Source organism: Urocitellus parryii, chromosome 6, assembly GCF_045843805.1.
Source record: "Urocitellus parryii isolate mUroPar1 chromosome 6, mUroPar1.hap1, whole genome shotgun sequence".
Taxonomy (NCBI): Eukaryota; Metazoa; Chordata; class Mammalia; order Rodentia; family Sciuridae; genus Urocitellus; species Urocitellus parryii.
In genome coordinates, this window is record NC_135536.1 from 3,757,523 (window position 1) to 3,775,151 (window position 17,629).

Genomic DNA, 17,629 nt, shown 5'->3' on the forward strand with positions numbered 1-17,629 from the left:
TAAAATACCTTTGGCCTGGGCTAGGCATGTACCTCAATGGTAGAGCACCTGTCTAGGGTGCACCAGGCCTTGGGTTTGATCCCCAGCACTGTGAAATAAATAGACACCCTCCCCCACAAAAAAAGCAAAACAAAAGAAACATATTTGGCCTGCACATTTTGCAGTAGGAATATAATTTTTTTCCCACATCTCCTCAAAATGAAAAGCAGGTATAGTTAAGCCCCCATGCCTGTGTCACACACCTGGTCCAACTTGAGCAGCGTGGCATCATCTGCACCTGGCCGGCTCAGGTCCTGTAGGGAGTGACTGGCTCTGAGCTCTGTCACACTAGTCTCCGAGGATGAAGATGGGAGCCCGTGAGCATAGATGTCCTCCTCATCACTGGACGTCAAAGCTTGATCCCGAGAAGGCTCATGAGTGCTGGCCACTAAGGCAGGGACCAGAGGAGTCAACTGTCCTCCCACCCTCCACATGTCACATTCAGAAGCAGGGGTTACTTTCTGACCTGTGTCATCATCAGTAACAACACGCCAGGGATGTGAGCCAAGGGAGCCAGGAGCTCCCAGGTGGGTTAGGCTGTCCTCTTTGCCGCTGGCTTCTACAGTGTAGTCTTCATCAGCTCTAGTCCCAGGAAGCCACTGCTCAGCACTGAGGACCCAGCAGGGGATGGAATGCAGCACGGGTGAGTCCAGGAGAGGGGCTTCAGAAGTGCCGTGGGGGGCTTCAGCCTCCATGTCTTGTAGCTCAAGTGCCTCAACAACACTGCCCTGTTCTCGGGAGGGTGTCTCTTCGTGCTTCAGGGCATCCTCCACAGGAACAGGCTCCGCTTTGAGGCCTGTGATCTCACCATCTTCCACATCTTCCCTTGGGAGCAAGGGCAAGTCCAGTACCCCATTAAGCAGATGTGTCTCCTGTGCACTGTTACACGGAGGGATTTCAGTCCTAAAGTCATTTTCTTCACCCAGCACATCAGGGGCAGACTCAGGCACTTCCAGGATACTAAATGCTTCAGGGTCAGTACTTCCCTGAAGGATGGTGTTCACTTCAGCACTGAGGCTGCTTTCCTGGTCAGGAGACTCTGTGCTTAACTGATCCACGCTACTGCCCAGAACACTTGAAGTCAAGGACAGCTGGTCGGTGTTCAAAGACAGGGGACTATCACCAGGACACTCAGAGCAGGGAGTCGATTCAAGGGAACTGTGACAGGCATTCCTGCTTCCACCTTCTAATTTAAAATGAGAACATTCAAAATAAGGGTTTATTCCACATAAAGACATGACTCTACATTGACAGCGAGAGACTACTTATAAAACACATTTTTAGCTCAAGAAAAGACCCCACAATTTAAATGTGAAGGATATTTAGTTAGTGAAGAATAAAGCCCTTAAGTACAAACTATTCCAACGCAGGATGTTTTATATGGACACAATACCATACTCACCAATGGGCTCTGAAGCCCTAGAAATGCTAGGCAGAAAGTTGGGAGAGAACAAAGAGGTGTGTTCAACTGGGTGACTACAACTTGCTCACGCACCAATTTTAACAATTATCAAAATGCTTAGAAATTTGGTAACATTTTCCTTTAATACTGCAGTGACCTTGAGCTAGGCAGGCTCAAATGGTACCAGCAATAAAAAGTTCAACGTGAAAACCCACATTTGCATCATCCAACACTGAACGTATGCGCAATGTCCCATCACCACACCGGCACAGAGCTTCCTGTTTCCACGACTTTGCATCCATGATTGTCGACTCACTCGTCTAACAAATGGTCTACATGGATAAGTCAACACTGTAACTTAAATATGGAAAAGGACAAAACCCAGACCCTTGAAGCAGGGTGTGAGCACACCAACCAGAGCCCTGTTGCCACAGCCTGCAGTCTTGCTTCTTGGCTAATGTGTGAACTACTATACAGTTCAACTCCTCTGGGGAGGAGGGCATTTGTTTTCTGAAGACCTTTTCTGCTCTTCTCTGAGTGGGCAAGTGCTCATTCAGTAAGCAGCAATACTCCTACACGGGGAGATGTGCCCCTTCCCAAAGGGTGTGGTCAGACTGCCCCATGGGGGCTACATGAGTTGGTACCTGTCCTTTTCTTCTTCTTCTTCTTCTTCACTTTGATAGGTTTCACAATAAGCTCCTGCTCAAAGTCTTCCGAGCTGATGACACTGAATCTCTGTGAGGAGGGTTGGTTGCCCTTGCCTGATTCCGGGACTACCTGGCCCCCAGGGGCCAGCAGCCCAAAGCTGCTGTCAGTGGAGTTGAGTGAACTACTTCTGCTCCGTGGCTCACTGGCTACCGAGCTGGCCACAGAAGAGCCTCTGAGCCTCGTCTGGGAAGCTGTGGCCCCCAGTGGCTTCTCCAGATGCTGCATGTGGGCATGTTCCGAGCATCCTGATATCTCCAGACCATCTCTCACTGAGAAAGAAGAGTTCAAGTCAATAATGATCATCCAGGTCAATGTGTACTTATTCCAGTTTGCCAGCCTAAATAACAGCTGCCACAGAGGGAAGCAAGGTTCCTGCCTACTGAAGAACTGAGCAATTCTAAATTTATAGGAACACACAGAATTCTAGGAATTCTAAATTCATAGGTGTGTGTTACTGGGCAGTGAATTCAGAGCCTTAAACATGCTAGGCAAACAAGCCACCACTAAGATAGTCCACAACCCTTAAAAAAAATTTTTTTTTTTTTGACAGGCTCTTGCTAAGTTGCCAAGGCTGGCCTTGAACTTGAGATCCTCCTGCCTTGGCCTCCCAAGTAACTGTGGTGATATGTGTGTGTCACCACACCAGGACAATAAAGTGGTTTTTGATTTTTCCTTTCTACCCACCCAAACTTCCTATCTGCACACCAGGAGGACAAGGCCTCCAAACATGAGATGGTCTAACCTAAGCCTTACATAGCTAATTTCTCATTAAAGTATTATGGGGCTGGGGCTGGGGCTGGGGCTCAGCAGAAGAGTGCTTGCCTAGCACGTGTGAGGGCCTGGGTTCAATCCTTAGAACCACATATAAAATTAATAAAATAAAGGTATTGTTTCCAACTACAACTAAAAAATTAATAAATATATTTTTTTAAAAAAGTATTGTGAACATTATTTTCAGAATAAGATGAAGACTCCAAACATCTTCTTCTATAAATAAACTGCAATGACTTAACTGGCAGAATAATAGTCAATTTTATAACTATAAACTGCATGCCACAGAGAGAAGCACTTCCCATCACACATGGTGCATTTAATGAGAAATACAAACCTATTGATGCTAGTCCTTCAGGTCTGCTCGAAATTCTTATAATGTTCCTATCTCCCTTTAAGAAAAATATTTCATTTTCTGTGCAGGAAACAGATACAATATCACCGGATCCTTCCAAACCAGCAACTGTGGCCTGTCAGAAATAAATAAAATCACAAACCTAGATAATAGTAATGCTTCAAAGGATAAAATAGCATGTATAAGAATTTAAATATGGATGCACTTTGTTATCACTTCCTGAAAATTCTTTTTTTTGGGGGGGGCGGGTACTGTGGATTAAACATAGGGATGCTTAACTACTGAGCCACATCTCCGGACCTTTTTAAAATTTTTATTTGGTTGAAGACAGGGTCTTGCTAAGTTACTTAGGGCCTCATTAAATCGCTGAGGCTGAACTTGTTATCCTCCTGCCTCAGCTTCCAAAGTTAGTAGGCAGCACACTGTCTCTGGCTGAAATCTTTAAGAGTAAGTCAATCCAGTCAGGTAGTATCTGACAGATGTGACCTGGAGTTGTTCAATTTAGCAGTAGGGTGACGTGACCAAGCCAGCAGAGCCTCTCCCCATCCCTCAGGCCCCCTCCTCAGGCCTGCTTGGCTTCCTGATCCTTACAATGTGAAGCTCATCCTCCTTGACAAATGCAGAGGCCTCTGCCATCCATGGCCTGGTCATCCTGCCTCAGCTGAGCTTCACAAGCAGGGAGCATGTATGCAAATTCTAGTCCCATTCTTCCACAGCCCACGCATGCTTTCTTTCCTGTCCTGCTGGGGAAGTTCCAATTTTATCCAGATGCCATCTCCTCAAGAACTGTTCCCTGACCAGCTCACATTCTTGGGCAATGCTCAGGACTCCCTGGAGGCTTGTTTCCTATAAACCTCCATGTGGTACATCTCTCCTGGGCTGAAGTATGTGTTAGCACATCTAGCTCCCCCTGCTGTGGGAAAGACCAGTGTGCATGACTTCTAAATGAATATAAGAGGGGAGGAAGGATGTCCCCAGCTAAAAACAGACACATAGGACATCCCAATTCCACACTGCTTTAGAAACAGTTTGTGCTTTTCAGCAAATAGTGTAAACAAGAGGCCAGTTCACAGCAGAAGATGAAGAAAGTCTCAATTCTCTGCGTGCTAATTTTCAGGCAATCCTAACAAACAGCTAGAAACAGGACATTAGTTTCTGAAAGCTGACAATTAAGTTGCTCTGGGGAGGTGCAGATTCAGGTGACAGCCGGCACATCTATTCACTGGCATCCATCAACATGTCCTTGCCTATGAAATGAAGTTAATTATGTGTGTTGAGTAAAGCAATGGGTAAGAGCTGAAATGAAAAGGACAGATGGACAATTACAAAGTATCTTAATGCCACTAATTATCAGGTTCAAAAGGAATGGGAAGAAGAAAAGTTAAGTTCTCTAAAACTAGGGAAGGAATAAAAAAGAAGTCTTGAAATATCTCTCATAAAAGAAAGAAAGAAATTTGGGCTGGGGATGTGGCTCAAGCGGTAGCGTGCTCACCTGGCATGTGTGCCGCCCGGGTTCGAATCTCAGCACCACATGCAAACAAAGATGTTGTGTCCGCCGAAAACTAAAGAATAAATATTAAAAAATTCTCTCTCTCTCTCTCTCTCAAAAAAAAAAAAGAAATTCAAGGCTGGAAGGTGACCCCTCTATCCAATACCCTGTATGCCCCATTTACAGATAAGAAAGCCATGGTTAGACAGATGGGAGACTCTAGGTTACAGGGAGAAACAGGCCAGAATCTTCTCTTGGGTCCCTTTTATTTCTACCAAACCACTATTTCCAGGCATGGGTGGTAATAGTAATTAAGGAGACTCCAAAGGGGAGCAGATGAATATAATTTGGCTGATGTACACCAAATAAGAACACCCTTCACTGGGGAGTAAGGCCAGGCAAAAGGCCTGTGTTTAGGACAAGAAGAAATGGAAACTAAACAGCTTTGTTTAAATCTTACTCTAATAGTGACCTTTTATCATTCTGATTTAAACAGAAATTGTTTCCTGCTATGATTTAATAATGATGCTAGAAAATTGCCCAAGATATGTCATTAAATTAAAAAAAAAAGTGGAAAAACTGGCAAAATGATTTAGCTCACTCTGTGTAGAAGAACAGGGTGGAGAGCAACCTGGAGCTGAGTAACACTGGAGAGCCCTGGGGATGGTTATTCTGAGTGTGCTCACTATGACCCAGGAGGAAAGCATGACCTGTGGTGAAGCATGTGCAAGGTGCCTTGGGTTTAGCTGCAGCAGAGGAGGAGAAGAAGATACATGACCCAAATAGATTACAAAGAAAAAGTTTAATTTTCTTTTTAGTTTTTTTTTTTTTTTTTTAAACTGGGGATTGAACTCAGGGCTGCTTAACCACTGAGCCATATCCCCAGCCCTTTTTTTACATTTTATTTAGAGACAGGGTCTCACTGAGTTGCTTGGGCCTCACTAAATTGCTGAGGCTGGCTTTGAACTTGTGATCCTGCCTCAGCCTCCCAAACTGCTGGGATTACAGGTGTGTGCCACTGCGCCTTGCTAATTTTTTTTTTTTTTTTTTTTTTGGTACTGGGGATTGAACTCAGGAGTACTCAAGAGCCACATCCCTAGTCCTATTTTGTATTTTATTTAGAGCACGGTCTCACCGAGTTGCTTAGCACCTTGAAGTTGCTGAGGTTGGCTTTGAACTTGCGATTCTCCTATGTCAGCCTCCCAAGCAGCTGGGATTACAGGCATGTGCCACCGCGCCTGGCAATTTTGTTTTTAAATAAGAATAAAAACCACAATTTCTTGGCAGGGCATAGAACTATGAACATCAAAGCAAACTGTCTTTTAAGATCTACGAAAATTACCAATCCTTTATTTAATTTCCTTGACTGGCCCAAAAGAAAAAATGAAACATGAGAATCAACAGTGCTGCTTCTTTTGGGGCTGGGGATGTGGCTCAAGCGGTAGCACGCTCGCCTAGCATGCGTGCGGCCCGGGTTCGATTCTCAGCACCACATACAAACAAATATTAAAAAATTCTTTCTCTCTCTCTCTTTAAAAAAAAAACAAAAAAACAAAAAACCCCAAAAAACAAAAACAGTGCTGCTTCGTCACTCTCTGAGCCCGAGGAAGGACATTGCATGGATAAACATCCTCTTTGCTCTTTTGACACCAAACTTGCGTAGGTCCCATCACATACCTGGTTGACGGTGTCCAGAAGGTAGATGCTGTACTCATTCCAACTCAACACCCAGCCTTCTCTGAAGAAACAGGAAACAAGCCCCAGGTGTTTCTCAGGGGAGCTGTAACTTCCCCTGTCGGAGGATTCCAGGCGTGGGTATAGCTCGAAAGGTGCAACTCCCCCAGCAAAGACGTCCTTTAAGATGAACGTGGCTTGAACAGTCCCATGGACATCAGCCTTCCACAGCCGGAGACCAGGCCGAGAGGCATACAGAGTTAGATCACTCTGCTTACACAATCCTGGTATAAAACAAGCACCAAATTTCCCAGTACTAAAATCAGAAGGAAAAAAAGAAAGAAAAGACCAGGCATGGACTGATTTAAAGCGATAAAGATATGTCAACCCCTGATACTAAATACAAGAATTTATTGGCTAAACCCAAATAATTGATGCTTTCCCTTGAGCACACAGCCTGGTTTCTTTGAACTATCAATGAGTATCCACTATGGTCCAGCCCCTGTGCCTGGCATTTTATCTCCAAACTCCCATTTAATCCTCACAACAACTCCATGAGGCAAATATTATAACTTCTGACTTAAAAGAGGAAACCAAGGCAGAAGGCAACAAACCCAAGACTGCTCCTTGTTCTCCTTGTTCTGAAATTCTATTCCTGTTAACATGATTACTATGATTACACCAATGTCCTGTTAAGTCTTTTATTTTTGGGGGGATGCCTACTGGGGACTGAACCAGGTTGTTTTAACCCTGAACAACATCCTCAGACCCTACTATTTTTATTTTGAGACAAAGTCTAAGTTGCTGAGGCTGGCCTCAAACTTGAGACACTCCTGCTTTAGCCTCCCGAGTCATTGGGATTATGGGTGTGGCCAATGTCTGAGTTCATGCCAATGTCCTCGATGAACAAATTTTATATCTAGGAGTACAACAACCCATCTATGCTGTTGCCCTTTCTCTAAACCCATCAGAGGGACACAAGTTCCTTTTGAATCCCTGGGCTTTTTTTTTTTTTTTTTGCTCCCCCCATTTTTAAAATTATGAAATATCTGACACAAAAAAATACATATAATAAAACTTATGAAGCCTAATGGAAATGCTCACTCAGGAATCCAACTTAGGAAATTAGTCACTGGCCACACCACGGATGTACTCTGCCCCCAATATTTCCTGCCCATCTGCCCCAGCTGTGACCACTGGACTATATTTTGTGTGTATGGTTCCCTTGTTTAATCACATCCACATATCCCTACATACTGTATAATATAGTATTATCTTTCACTGTATTAAAAAATAATATGATTGGGCCTAGGGTTGTGGCTCAGTAGTAGAGCACTTGCCTAGCATGGGTAAGGTACTGAGTTCGATTCTCACCACCGCATATAAATAAATGAGCAAAATAAAGGTCCATCAACAGGGTATAAATCCCTGGCATTAAAAAAGAATGTAAAAATTTGAGCACCCATTACCTGGTGCTCTTTAACAAGAGAGTGAATGAATGAGTGCTATATATCAGTGAAAGTAAATAAGCTCTATAGTTTCAATCAAGGATAAACCTTAGAAACATAAGGTTAAGTGAAAACAAAAAAGCAGGTAGTAATAGCATATAGGTAACATCATACTCCCCCCACTTCCCTCCATAAGAAGCATCCTCTCACCCAGGTGAGGCTCTTAGTATCCACCTGCCTGCAACCCTCATGGCATTTACTGTGGCCCTATCCTTGTCTCACTGACCAACTCCCTCTGCCAGCCCGTTCGAGGGCAGAGGCTGGTCCCCATGTTTTACTCACAGCCCCATTTCTGCCTGATGCCTGCACAGCAGCCATTCCCACACACTTGTTGAACGAAGCACTGCTTCCAGGGACAGGCAAGCCCAATGCCCTCCACAACTACCATCTAAGACAGCATATGACAGAAAGATGAACCTTAAAGACCCAAGAGGCAGAAACTTTTACCCTGTTGTCTCCACTTTTCTAAGGTTAAAAAAAAAATCATTCCCTCTGAAAAGGGGACATATTCCTTATTTCTCTATCCTGGATGAGTGTCTGGCACAGAGAACACCTTCAGTCAATGCAGCCAAAAAACCTGACCACACGACACCCAGCAGAGGTTCATAGAAGCACCCGGGTCTCTTCCCAGGTCGGAGGGATAGGTCTCAGGAGAGTCTGCTGGGCACGTGACCCATGTGAAAGTGAACTGCTTTCAAATCTTCTTCCACTCTACCATCCTTCTAGGAGACAGTGCAGGAACACACTAGCAGGTGGGCCAGGACCAAGCACCAGGCAGAAGAGAAGGGTCCTGGCAGAGGGAGAGGCAGAACCCAGATCCACAGAGTCACACTTTTCTGAGGGACCCAGGACCAGTGGTGACCACTGCTACAGAAAGGCAGAGTGGATGGAATTCAGATGGCATTCAGCCTAGAAAACAAGCTGAAGGGGAGGTGGAGTGGGTCTCAATAGCTGAAGGGCCACCATGTAGAAAAGAGGATCAGCTTTCACTGTTCTGCTGCTGTGAATGTGACCACAGAGCTGGCTGTACCCGGCTGACCTCACCCGGCCCCCCTGATAATACATCGCCGACGGCACCACCAGTCTTGGGGCTCTCACAAGGCCTGCCATTCTCCCCACTCTCCACAGGGCCAGCCTCAAAACCTCTTCCTGTTCACTGGCCGACTTCCTCCTTGCCCGGACAGACCCCTTTACTGAGGAAGAGAAAAGGAAGACATAAGAGCTCCTCCAATTCCCACCAGCCGGCCAACAACCAGCCTGTGCCAATACCCCTACTCCCCACCCCGTCATGGCTTCCTGTTCCCTCCTAACGGTAAGAAAAGGTCAGCTCCTTGGTTCTTTCTCCCCTTTCCCCTTTCACCCCCAAGCAAACTGGCTCTGAGCTGTTTTCTGGGCTTGGGTGGGAAGGTGAACTGTGGCTCACAGACTTGTCTGTCCATCTTTTCCCACTTGTCTGGTGTGATGGGAGACTTGGGCCTCATCCTTCTCTTGCCATCCTCCCTCCGCAGACCAGTCACTGTCCTACTCAGCTAATCCCACTCATTGTGAATGCTGCAGGCCTATAGGAGTCTTCCCGGGCCCCAGGCTGGGAGAAGCCTGTTTAAACTCCTGTTGCCCCACAGCAGGACCGACAGCAAGGCCCTCTCTGTGCTCCAGTTTTCACAGAGGAGCATGGCTATCCTCTTGCTTACTGGGCCAACCTGAGCCTGTCACTGCAGAGTGCTCCAGCAGCAGGAGCACAGAGGCACTCAGGAGACTGAATGCCTGGGGCTGTATGTGGCCAGGGCCAGGGCAGATTCAGACAATGTCACCCTGAGACCTGGCCCCTGAGGCAGGGCAGCTGTGCCTGAAGGTCACTGTAGCTCCCCACAAACAGTCCCTCCTCCCTTCTAACTCAGACAGGGTGTCCTTGGCAGGCTTGGGCTGCCAGGAACCATACGGAACCCCAAGCCAGGTGCCACTGGCCCACATCTGCAAATAGGAAATCCAAGAGACCTTAAAGCCACTCTGTCACGAGGCCCCACATTGACAGCAAGCTGTGTCCTGTGAGACTCACCTTTTCCTTGCCTGTGTTCCAATCTGCCTGACAGACTTCTCTTCAGTGTAGAAGAGCAGGCTTCTCTGCAAGGTGGAGATGAGCAGCACCTTCTGACTGTAGTCCAGCTGCACGATGGAGGACGGCTCCTCCAGCACCAGCTGGGAGTTGCAGGTGCCCTGCGGAGTCCAGCCAAACCTGCGCTCAGTGCTAGGCTGGCCAGGGGCCTCCCAAGACTGACACCCTTCCTGCCAGTGGCATTCAGGCCAACCCACACCTCACAATGACACCTAGCAGGTCTCTTCAGAGTCAGTGTCAACCCACTGCCGTGAAATTTGGAAGAGTCCTTCCTAATGAGAAAACAATCAGTGCTAACACGTTGGACAAGAAACACTTAAAATTGGTTGAATTTCTCTTAAAATATTCTCTGTAAACAGTCAAAAAGAACCCATGAAGATCTAACATAAAGATGTCACACTGTGCGTATTATTTATCCTATCACAAGCACAATGGATGGGACTTTCTATAAAATTACTGTGACAACAATCAGTGCTCCTGTGGTACTCTCCCTCCACAGAGCTCGAGGTAAAGTAAGCCCAGCTGAACAGCTCATGGAAAACAGGAGGCTAGAAAGAAGTTAAAACAGCATTAAATACATGAGATGGTATTAAAATAAGATGGTCCTTTCTACCCACACAGGGAAGAATTCTAGTAGGCATTTTATTGCTAATACAATCTATATTTTGTGGTGTTAAAAATCTGCTTCTCCAGGGGCTGGTATAGATCAACTGGTAGATCACCTGCCTCACATGCACAAGGCCCTGGATTCAATACCCAGTTCCACAAAAAATAATGATAAAATAAAAATAAATAGATAAAAACTTGACTTTTTTTTTTTTTTTTAAATCTTCTCAGGAGCTGGGGTTGTGACTCAGAGGTAGAGAGCCTACCTACCATGTGTGAGGCACCGGGTTCAATCCTCAGCACCACATAAAAAAATAAAAAAGGAAAGATATTGTCAACCTGTAACTAAAAAATAAATATTAAAAAAATAATCTGATTCTCTAGGAGCAATTCCAATTTGCCTAAGAAACACTGCCGCACATCACAGACCTCTTTGGGGGTGAGCAGGGGCAGGGGTCAGTTTTAAGGGTAAAATTTACATATAGTAAAACTTGTCATTTTGGTATATAATGCTATCAATTTTGACAATTTGACCGCCACCACTATCAAGATGGAGAAATTTCAATTCTCCCCAAACACTAAGGACTCTGAAAGCAGATTCTTTTTTTTTTTTTTTTTAAAGAATGAATTTCAATATTTATATATTTTTATTTTTTTAGTTTTCGGCGGACACAACATCTTTGTTGGTATGTGGTGCTGAGGATTGAACCCGGGCCGCACGCATGCCAGGCGAGCCGCTACCGCTTGAGCCACATCCCCAGCCCTGAAGGCAGATTCTTTTCCATAAAATAATTAGAATGTAGATTTATTTTCAGTTTTTAATTTAGCTTGTAATGGAACTGAGTAGACTATATTGTATAAAACCACACATCCTCTCATGTCTTTTGTTTTTGGCAAATCTCATGAAATACTTGTATCTTAAAAATGTTTCAGCATGCTTATGGTCAATTTTTTCATTTACTGAGTGGAGAGGCATGGTGGCCTTCTCTCAGCTCCTCACAAATCTGCCCACAGGCACGGGTAGTGGAAGAATCTATAGTGGTAGTGGCAGGAAAGGACCCTCAAGGGTCCGCCAGGCCAGACGCACTTTCATAGCAATACTAAGATGCTATTGCCCTTTCCACTGATGGTGCAGGAGCCACAGTGGGGAGAGCCACCTGGATCCTCAGCTCAAACCAAGGCAGTGGCACAATCACTATCAGCAGTTACTATACCCTTCAGCACTGTGCACTCTCGTCAAAACACCTAGTTCACTGAAGATCAACCTCTCTGATGCAGAAAAGTGCTCATCTCACTGTCTTTACCTTTGTACTGGATGTGAGAATGGGGTGTACAAGTGCAGTGCTTGTGCATATGGAAGTACAAGATTCCTTTGAAGGACAGCACCTATGCCATGGCTGAAGTTGGGAGGTGAACCAAATGCCTTTTTCACAGAACACCTTTCTACTTCAAATACTATAATTATTCAAATTTGGGTATTTGAAAGACATTTTCCTTTTTAAAAAAAAATATTTTTAGTTGTAGATGGACACAACACCTTTGTTTATTTATTTATTTTTATGTGGTGCCGAGGATTGAACCCAGTGCTTCTCACATGCTAGGCAAGTGCTCTGCCATTGAGCTACAGCCCCAGACCAAGAAGCCATTTTCTTAAGGAAAAAAAAAAAAAAAGCAAGCCTGTCACTTCAAAGAGGACAAGTGATAGTATTTACTACTTTGAAATGCAGATGAGAATCTTGAAAATCTGCTCCTGTGTCTGTGAACTAGACAAGTCTTGAAGGCTAAAGACTTTTACGATCAGATTGATTATAATATTAACAAAGATGGGTGCTTTTTTGACACTGCATAATAAAATGAGTCAGCATCTGGAGGATGCACATTATCCTGTGAATCACTATTTCTGAAGTGACCAACACATGATGCTACAAAACCATGCACAGGTAAAAGAGTCCATGAAGTGCAAGATAGACTTCTAGATTTTAATGAAATAGAGTGTGAAAAATTCATCTCTGTGGTTTCTTTCTTGTGGTTTCTTTCTTTCTTTCTTTCTTTTTTTAACAGATACAGCTTTTTAAAAATATACACCTTTATTTTATTTATTCATTTTTATATAGTGCCGAAGATTGAACCCAGTTCCTCACACATGCCAGGCAAGCACTCCACCACTGAGCCACAACCCCAGCCCCTTATCCCTCTGGTTTCTGATTCCATTTTGTAACTACTCTTTAAAGAAACTCTCATGTGTCATGTGTAATTGTAACCTTTAAAGAACTACTGATTGTCAATTTGTGGATATTATTAAAGAGGAATATCCACAATTATCTGAAAAGGCTATCAAAATACTTCTTCCATTTCCAACTACATGTCTGTTTGAGGTTGGATTTTCTTTATATACTCTTGACTCAATGGCAGCAGATTGAATAAAGAATCAACTGCCTTATTATTAAAAAGCCAGACATTAAAGAAATTTGTAAAAATAGAGAGCAATGCTACTTTCCTCATTAGTTTTGAAATTACATTCACAAAAATGTTTTTGTTAAACTATTATAATGTAAGGTTTATTATTTCAAAATATAGTTAACAAATGCTTTCCAATTCCTCAATTTCAATTTCTAATGTGGTATGCTTGACATAAATGAAAGCTCTTTGGATAGACATTCTAAGAGCATAGAGGTTCTGAGACCAGAGAGCTTAAGAACTCTATGGAGTATTTGTAATAGGTCCGTCCTGGATCGGAGGGCCTGAAAGCTACTCAGCTGGTAACTGGTAACTTCTTGGAAATTCAGCACTGGGAATGAAGGCTACAAATGAGAAAAAGAAAGGACAGTAATACCAAGTAGTTCAGTCTAGTTGTCAGACCCAGGACAAAACAAATAAAACACAGGCCACTGGCCTTTGGAGAAGATCCTGGGTTGGAAGAGACACTGGGCCTGAGCTTGTGCCCCTAGGCTGGTTACTGGTTCTACAGGATGAGAACACAACAACTCCAAGCACCCTTGTGACAAAGGTGAGGTGGGGCAGAGCACCTGCTGTTCCAACTCTTTCCCTTCCTGAGCATCTCCTCCCACATGAGGTCATCTCACAGGCCAGGTCCTGCTCCAGGTAAGCTCTCTATCCAAGGAGACACTAACCTTGTTCACAGTTATGACTGGAGAATGCTTTCTGTCACTTCTGCTTTCAAGGAACAGGGAATGACAACAGTTTCTTTTCTAAGTTGTCAGAACAAAGAGCAGAATGAAAAAGCAAATGCTTCACCAGAGTAGTGACAAGTGTTGGAGGACTTCAACGTACCCAAACAACACGTGGTGTCCCACAAATATGTATATTATTTATGTGTCACTTAAAAATAAAACAGAGTGACTGCTGCAGTAGGCCAACTCTTTAGTCACAGAAGTAGGAGCTCACTAGTAAAATCCATGAAAGAAAATGTGATAAGTAACAATTGAGATTATAAAGGGACTATGATCAAGAATATAAGCTGACCAGTAAAATACAACTATAATCATTCCAAGTATTAGAAGGCATGTGCCAAGAACATTGATTTACCTGGTCTAGATCCAGAGAAGAATAGACAATTTTCCCTTTGTCATCTCCAGAGAACAATTTCATTCCATTGGGGCTCCAAGCCAGAGCAGTAATGCTATTTTTGTGAATACCAGTGACATCAAACCTCCGAAGCTATGAATAAACAATAAAAATACACACCAGGAAAAGAAAAGAATAAATGTTGTGACTGGGTTACGCGGACAACACTGCTATTTATGTGGGAGCTGGTTTTCCCAGCCTGATTTGCCACTCATAACCTGCATAAGGTTCCATCTGTCCACCTTCAAAACCCACAGAGAACACTCCAGGAGAATCAAGCAAAAATGGAAGTACCCACACGTACATACTTTGTGCCAAGTGTCCAAGCAGGAACAAAAATGTAATCTACAAACAGCACAAAGTTATGCTTTTCTGAGAATAAATTTTTCTAGGTAGATGAAGGTTTCTAATTTTTAAAATCCATGAGGAATTTGCCACCAAATGAAGAAATGCTAAAATTATGAGCACCTACCTGTTTATTTCTCCCTGGCAATGAAGACACAAGTTGAAAAACTGCAACTCTCCCAGAGGCTGTGCCTGCTGCCACAAGGTCATCAAAGCAGCTCAGCAACTTCACGACAGTGATGGATTCTGTTTTCCCCTAGACAAGGAGATACACATAACAGAATCCGTGAGCAGACAAGCTTTAAGATGCAAAAGGAGGAAGACTATAACCAAAGGTACAAAAACCTTCATTCCAGGGATTCCTGACTAGAAATGATTGCAAGTTAGACAAATCTGTTAAAAACCTTTTCCTTTCTAAAGTCCTGTTCCTGATTTTTTAAAATTATGTTAAAATACACAGAAACTAAAATCACCGAAACCACCGTCTGTAAGTGTATGTTTCACTGTACAACACACCCATGACGCTGTGCAACTACCACAGGCTTCCAGCTCCCACATTCTTTTCACTTTGTACAATGGAAGCCCATTCAACACGAGTCCATTCCCTCTACCTCCCGCTCCTCACAGCCACTGTCTAAGTAAAAGGTAATTTACAAATTAGGAGGTAATTTTTGTGAGTCACAATGTGTGGCAAGGGATTATTTATATCCAGAATTCATAGGAAATTCCTCAAACTCAATAAGAAGAAATGACTCAGTTAAAAAATGGGCAGTGGATATGACATTTCTCCAGAAAAGATAAGCACATGAAAAGATGTTCAACATCACTAAGCATTAGGAAAATAGTGGGATAGATACCACCTCACCCCCATTAACCAAAAACCAAAACAGAAAAAAGCCAAGCAGGAAATAACAGGGTTGGCCAGGATGTGAGAAATTGGAACCTTTATGCATTGTTAGTGGGACACAAAATGGTGCAGCTGCTTTAGAAAACACCATGGTGGCTCCTCAAAACATTAGGAGTAAAATTACATATGATTCAGGAATTCCAGGTGGCTATCACCCAGTGGAAAACAGAGCTATATGCTAGCCTTATCATAAATTATTGGCCATAAGTGAGAGTTTATTTCAGGTCCATCTATTCATTTCATTGGTCTATATGTCTATCATTTTTTGGGGGGGGTCACGGGATTGAACCCAGGGGTGCTCTATCATTGAGCCACACCCCCAGCCCTTTTTTACATTTTTCATTTTGAGACAGGGTCTCACTAAGTTGCTTAGGGCTTTGCTAAGTTGCTGAGGCTGGCCTCGAACTTATGATTCTCCTGCCTCAGTGATGTCTATCTTTATACCAATACCATACTGTCTTTAATTCAGTATGAGATCTCTAGCTTTGTTCTTTCTTTTTAGTTGCAGATGTACACAACACCTTTTTTATTTTTTTATGTAGTGCCAGGGATCAAACCCAGTGCCTCTTGCATGCTTGGCAAGTGCTCTACCACTGAACCACAACCCCAGCCCTAGCTTTGTTTTTCTTTTTCACAATTATTTAGGACACTAGGGGTCCCTTAAGAATTCATGTGAATTTGAGAACAGGTTTTTCTATTTCTGTAAACAATGTTGATATTTTATAGCAACTGTACTGTATTTCTAGATCACTTTGACAAATATGGAAACCTTAAGTCTTGCAATACAGGAACATAGGTTATTTCTATTTATTCAGATCTTCTTCATTTTGGCTATATTTTGTATTTTTAATTGTATAAGACCGTCACCTCCTTGTTTAATTCCTAGATATCTTTTTCTTAAAAAGAAAATGCTATCTTAAGTGAAACTTTTTAAAAATTTCCTTCTCAGAATGAGTGTTTAAAAATATGATTTAATTTTGTGTGCTGACCTTACTTCTATCTTGAATTATTAGTTCTAACTATTTTTTTGTGGGGAATCTTTTTGTGGTGCTGGGGTTGAACTCAGGGCCTCTAAGTCACCTCTCAAACCCTGTGATATCTTTCTCCATTCTTTCATCTGCAACCTATTTGTGTCTTTGAATCTAAAGCAAGTCTTTTGTACACAGCAAATAATTTGATCATTAAAAAAGATACATTCTGACAATATCTGTCTTTTGAATTTAATCAATTTGATAATATCTTTTGAATTTACATTTAAATAATTACTGGTTAGAAAGGATTTATTTCTGTCATTTTGTTATTTGTTTTGTTTAGTGCATTCTAACTTTTTGCCTCCTTTCCTGCATTACTGTTTTTTTTTCTTTTGTCTTGTGGTACTGGGGATTGAGCCCAGGAGTGTTCTACCTCTAACCTACATCCCTAGCCCTGTTTTTTGAGACTGTATCTCCCTAAATTGCTAAGACAGGCTTTGACCTGTGATTCTCCTGCCTCAGCCTCCCGAGCTGCTGGGATTACAGGCATACGTCATGGTGCCTGGCTAAGCTCTGTCCACTTTTCTTTAAACATTTTTCTTTTTGTTCCTTAGACTTGATCATTTCAATCATTCTGCTTGAAGTTCATGAATTCCTTCTTCTGCTTGCTCAAATCTGCCTTTGAAACGCTCTTAAGTCAACTTTTTAATTTCAGTCATTGTTCTTTTCAGCTCTAGAACTTTTTTGGTTTTCTCTTTCTTGATATTATCATTTCATTCATACATCATTTTCCAATCTTTCTCCATATCTTCCTTTAGTTTTTTGAGCTTTTTTGTTTGTTTGTTTGTGTGTGTGTGTGTGTGTGTTGCTGGGGATTGAACCCAGGGCCTTGTGCATGTGAGGCAAGCACTCTACCAATTGAGCTATATCCTCAGCCCCTATTTTTTTAGCTTTTTTTTGGGGGGGGGTGGTACCAGGGATTGAACTCAGGGGCACTTGACCACTGAGCCACATCCCCAGCCCTATTTTGTATTTTATTAAAGACAGACTCTCACTGAGTTGCTTAGCACCTGGCTAAATTGCTGAGGCTGGCTTTGAACACGCAATCCTCCTGCCTCAGCCTCCTGAACTGCTGGGATTACAGGCATGTGCCACC

General features: G+C 43.1%; 1 protein-coding gene across 2 annotated transcripts in view; it reads right to left on the minus strand.

Moving 5' to 3' along the window:
- Positions 1-17,629, minus strand: part of Tecpr2 (tectonin beta-propeller repeat containing 2) — a 79,124-nt gene that overhangs the window by 47,123 nt on the left and 14,372 nt on the right. For both annotated transcript variants that reach the window (XM_026413784.2, XM_026413785.1), the window contains exons 3-9: positions 14,723-14,851; positions 14,212-14,343; positions 10,003-10,160; positions 6,442-6,754; positions 3,258-3,390; positions 2,086-2,418; positions 243-1,225 (exon numbers count right to left, since the gene is read on the minus strand). In XM_026413784.2, coding sequence (XP_026269569.1) covers positions 243-1,225; positions 2,086-2,418; positions 3,258-3,390; positions 6,442-6,754; positions 10,003-10,160; positions 14,212-14,343; positions 14,723-14,851 — 2,181 coding nt within the window. The remainder of the gene's footprint in view (positions 1-242; positions 1,226-2,085; positions 2,419-3,257; positions 3,391-6,441; positions 6,755-10,002; positions 10,161-14,211; positions 14,344-14,722; positions 14,852-17,629) is intronic.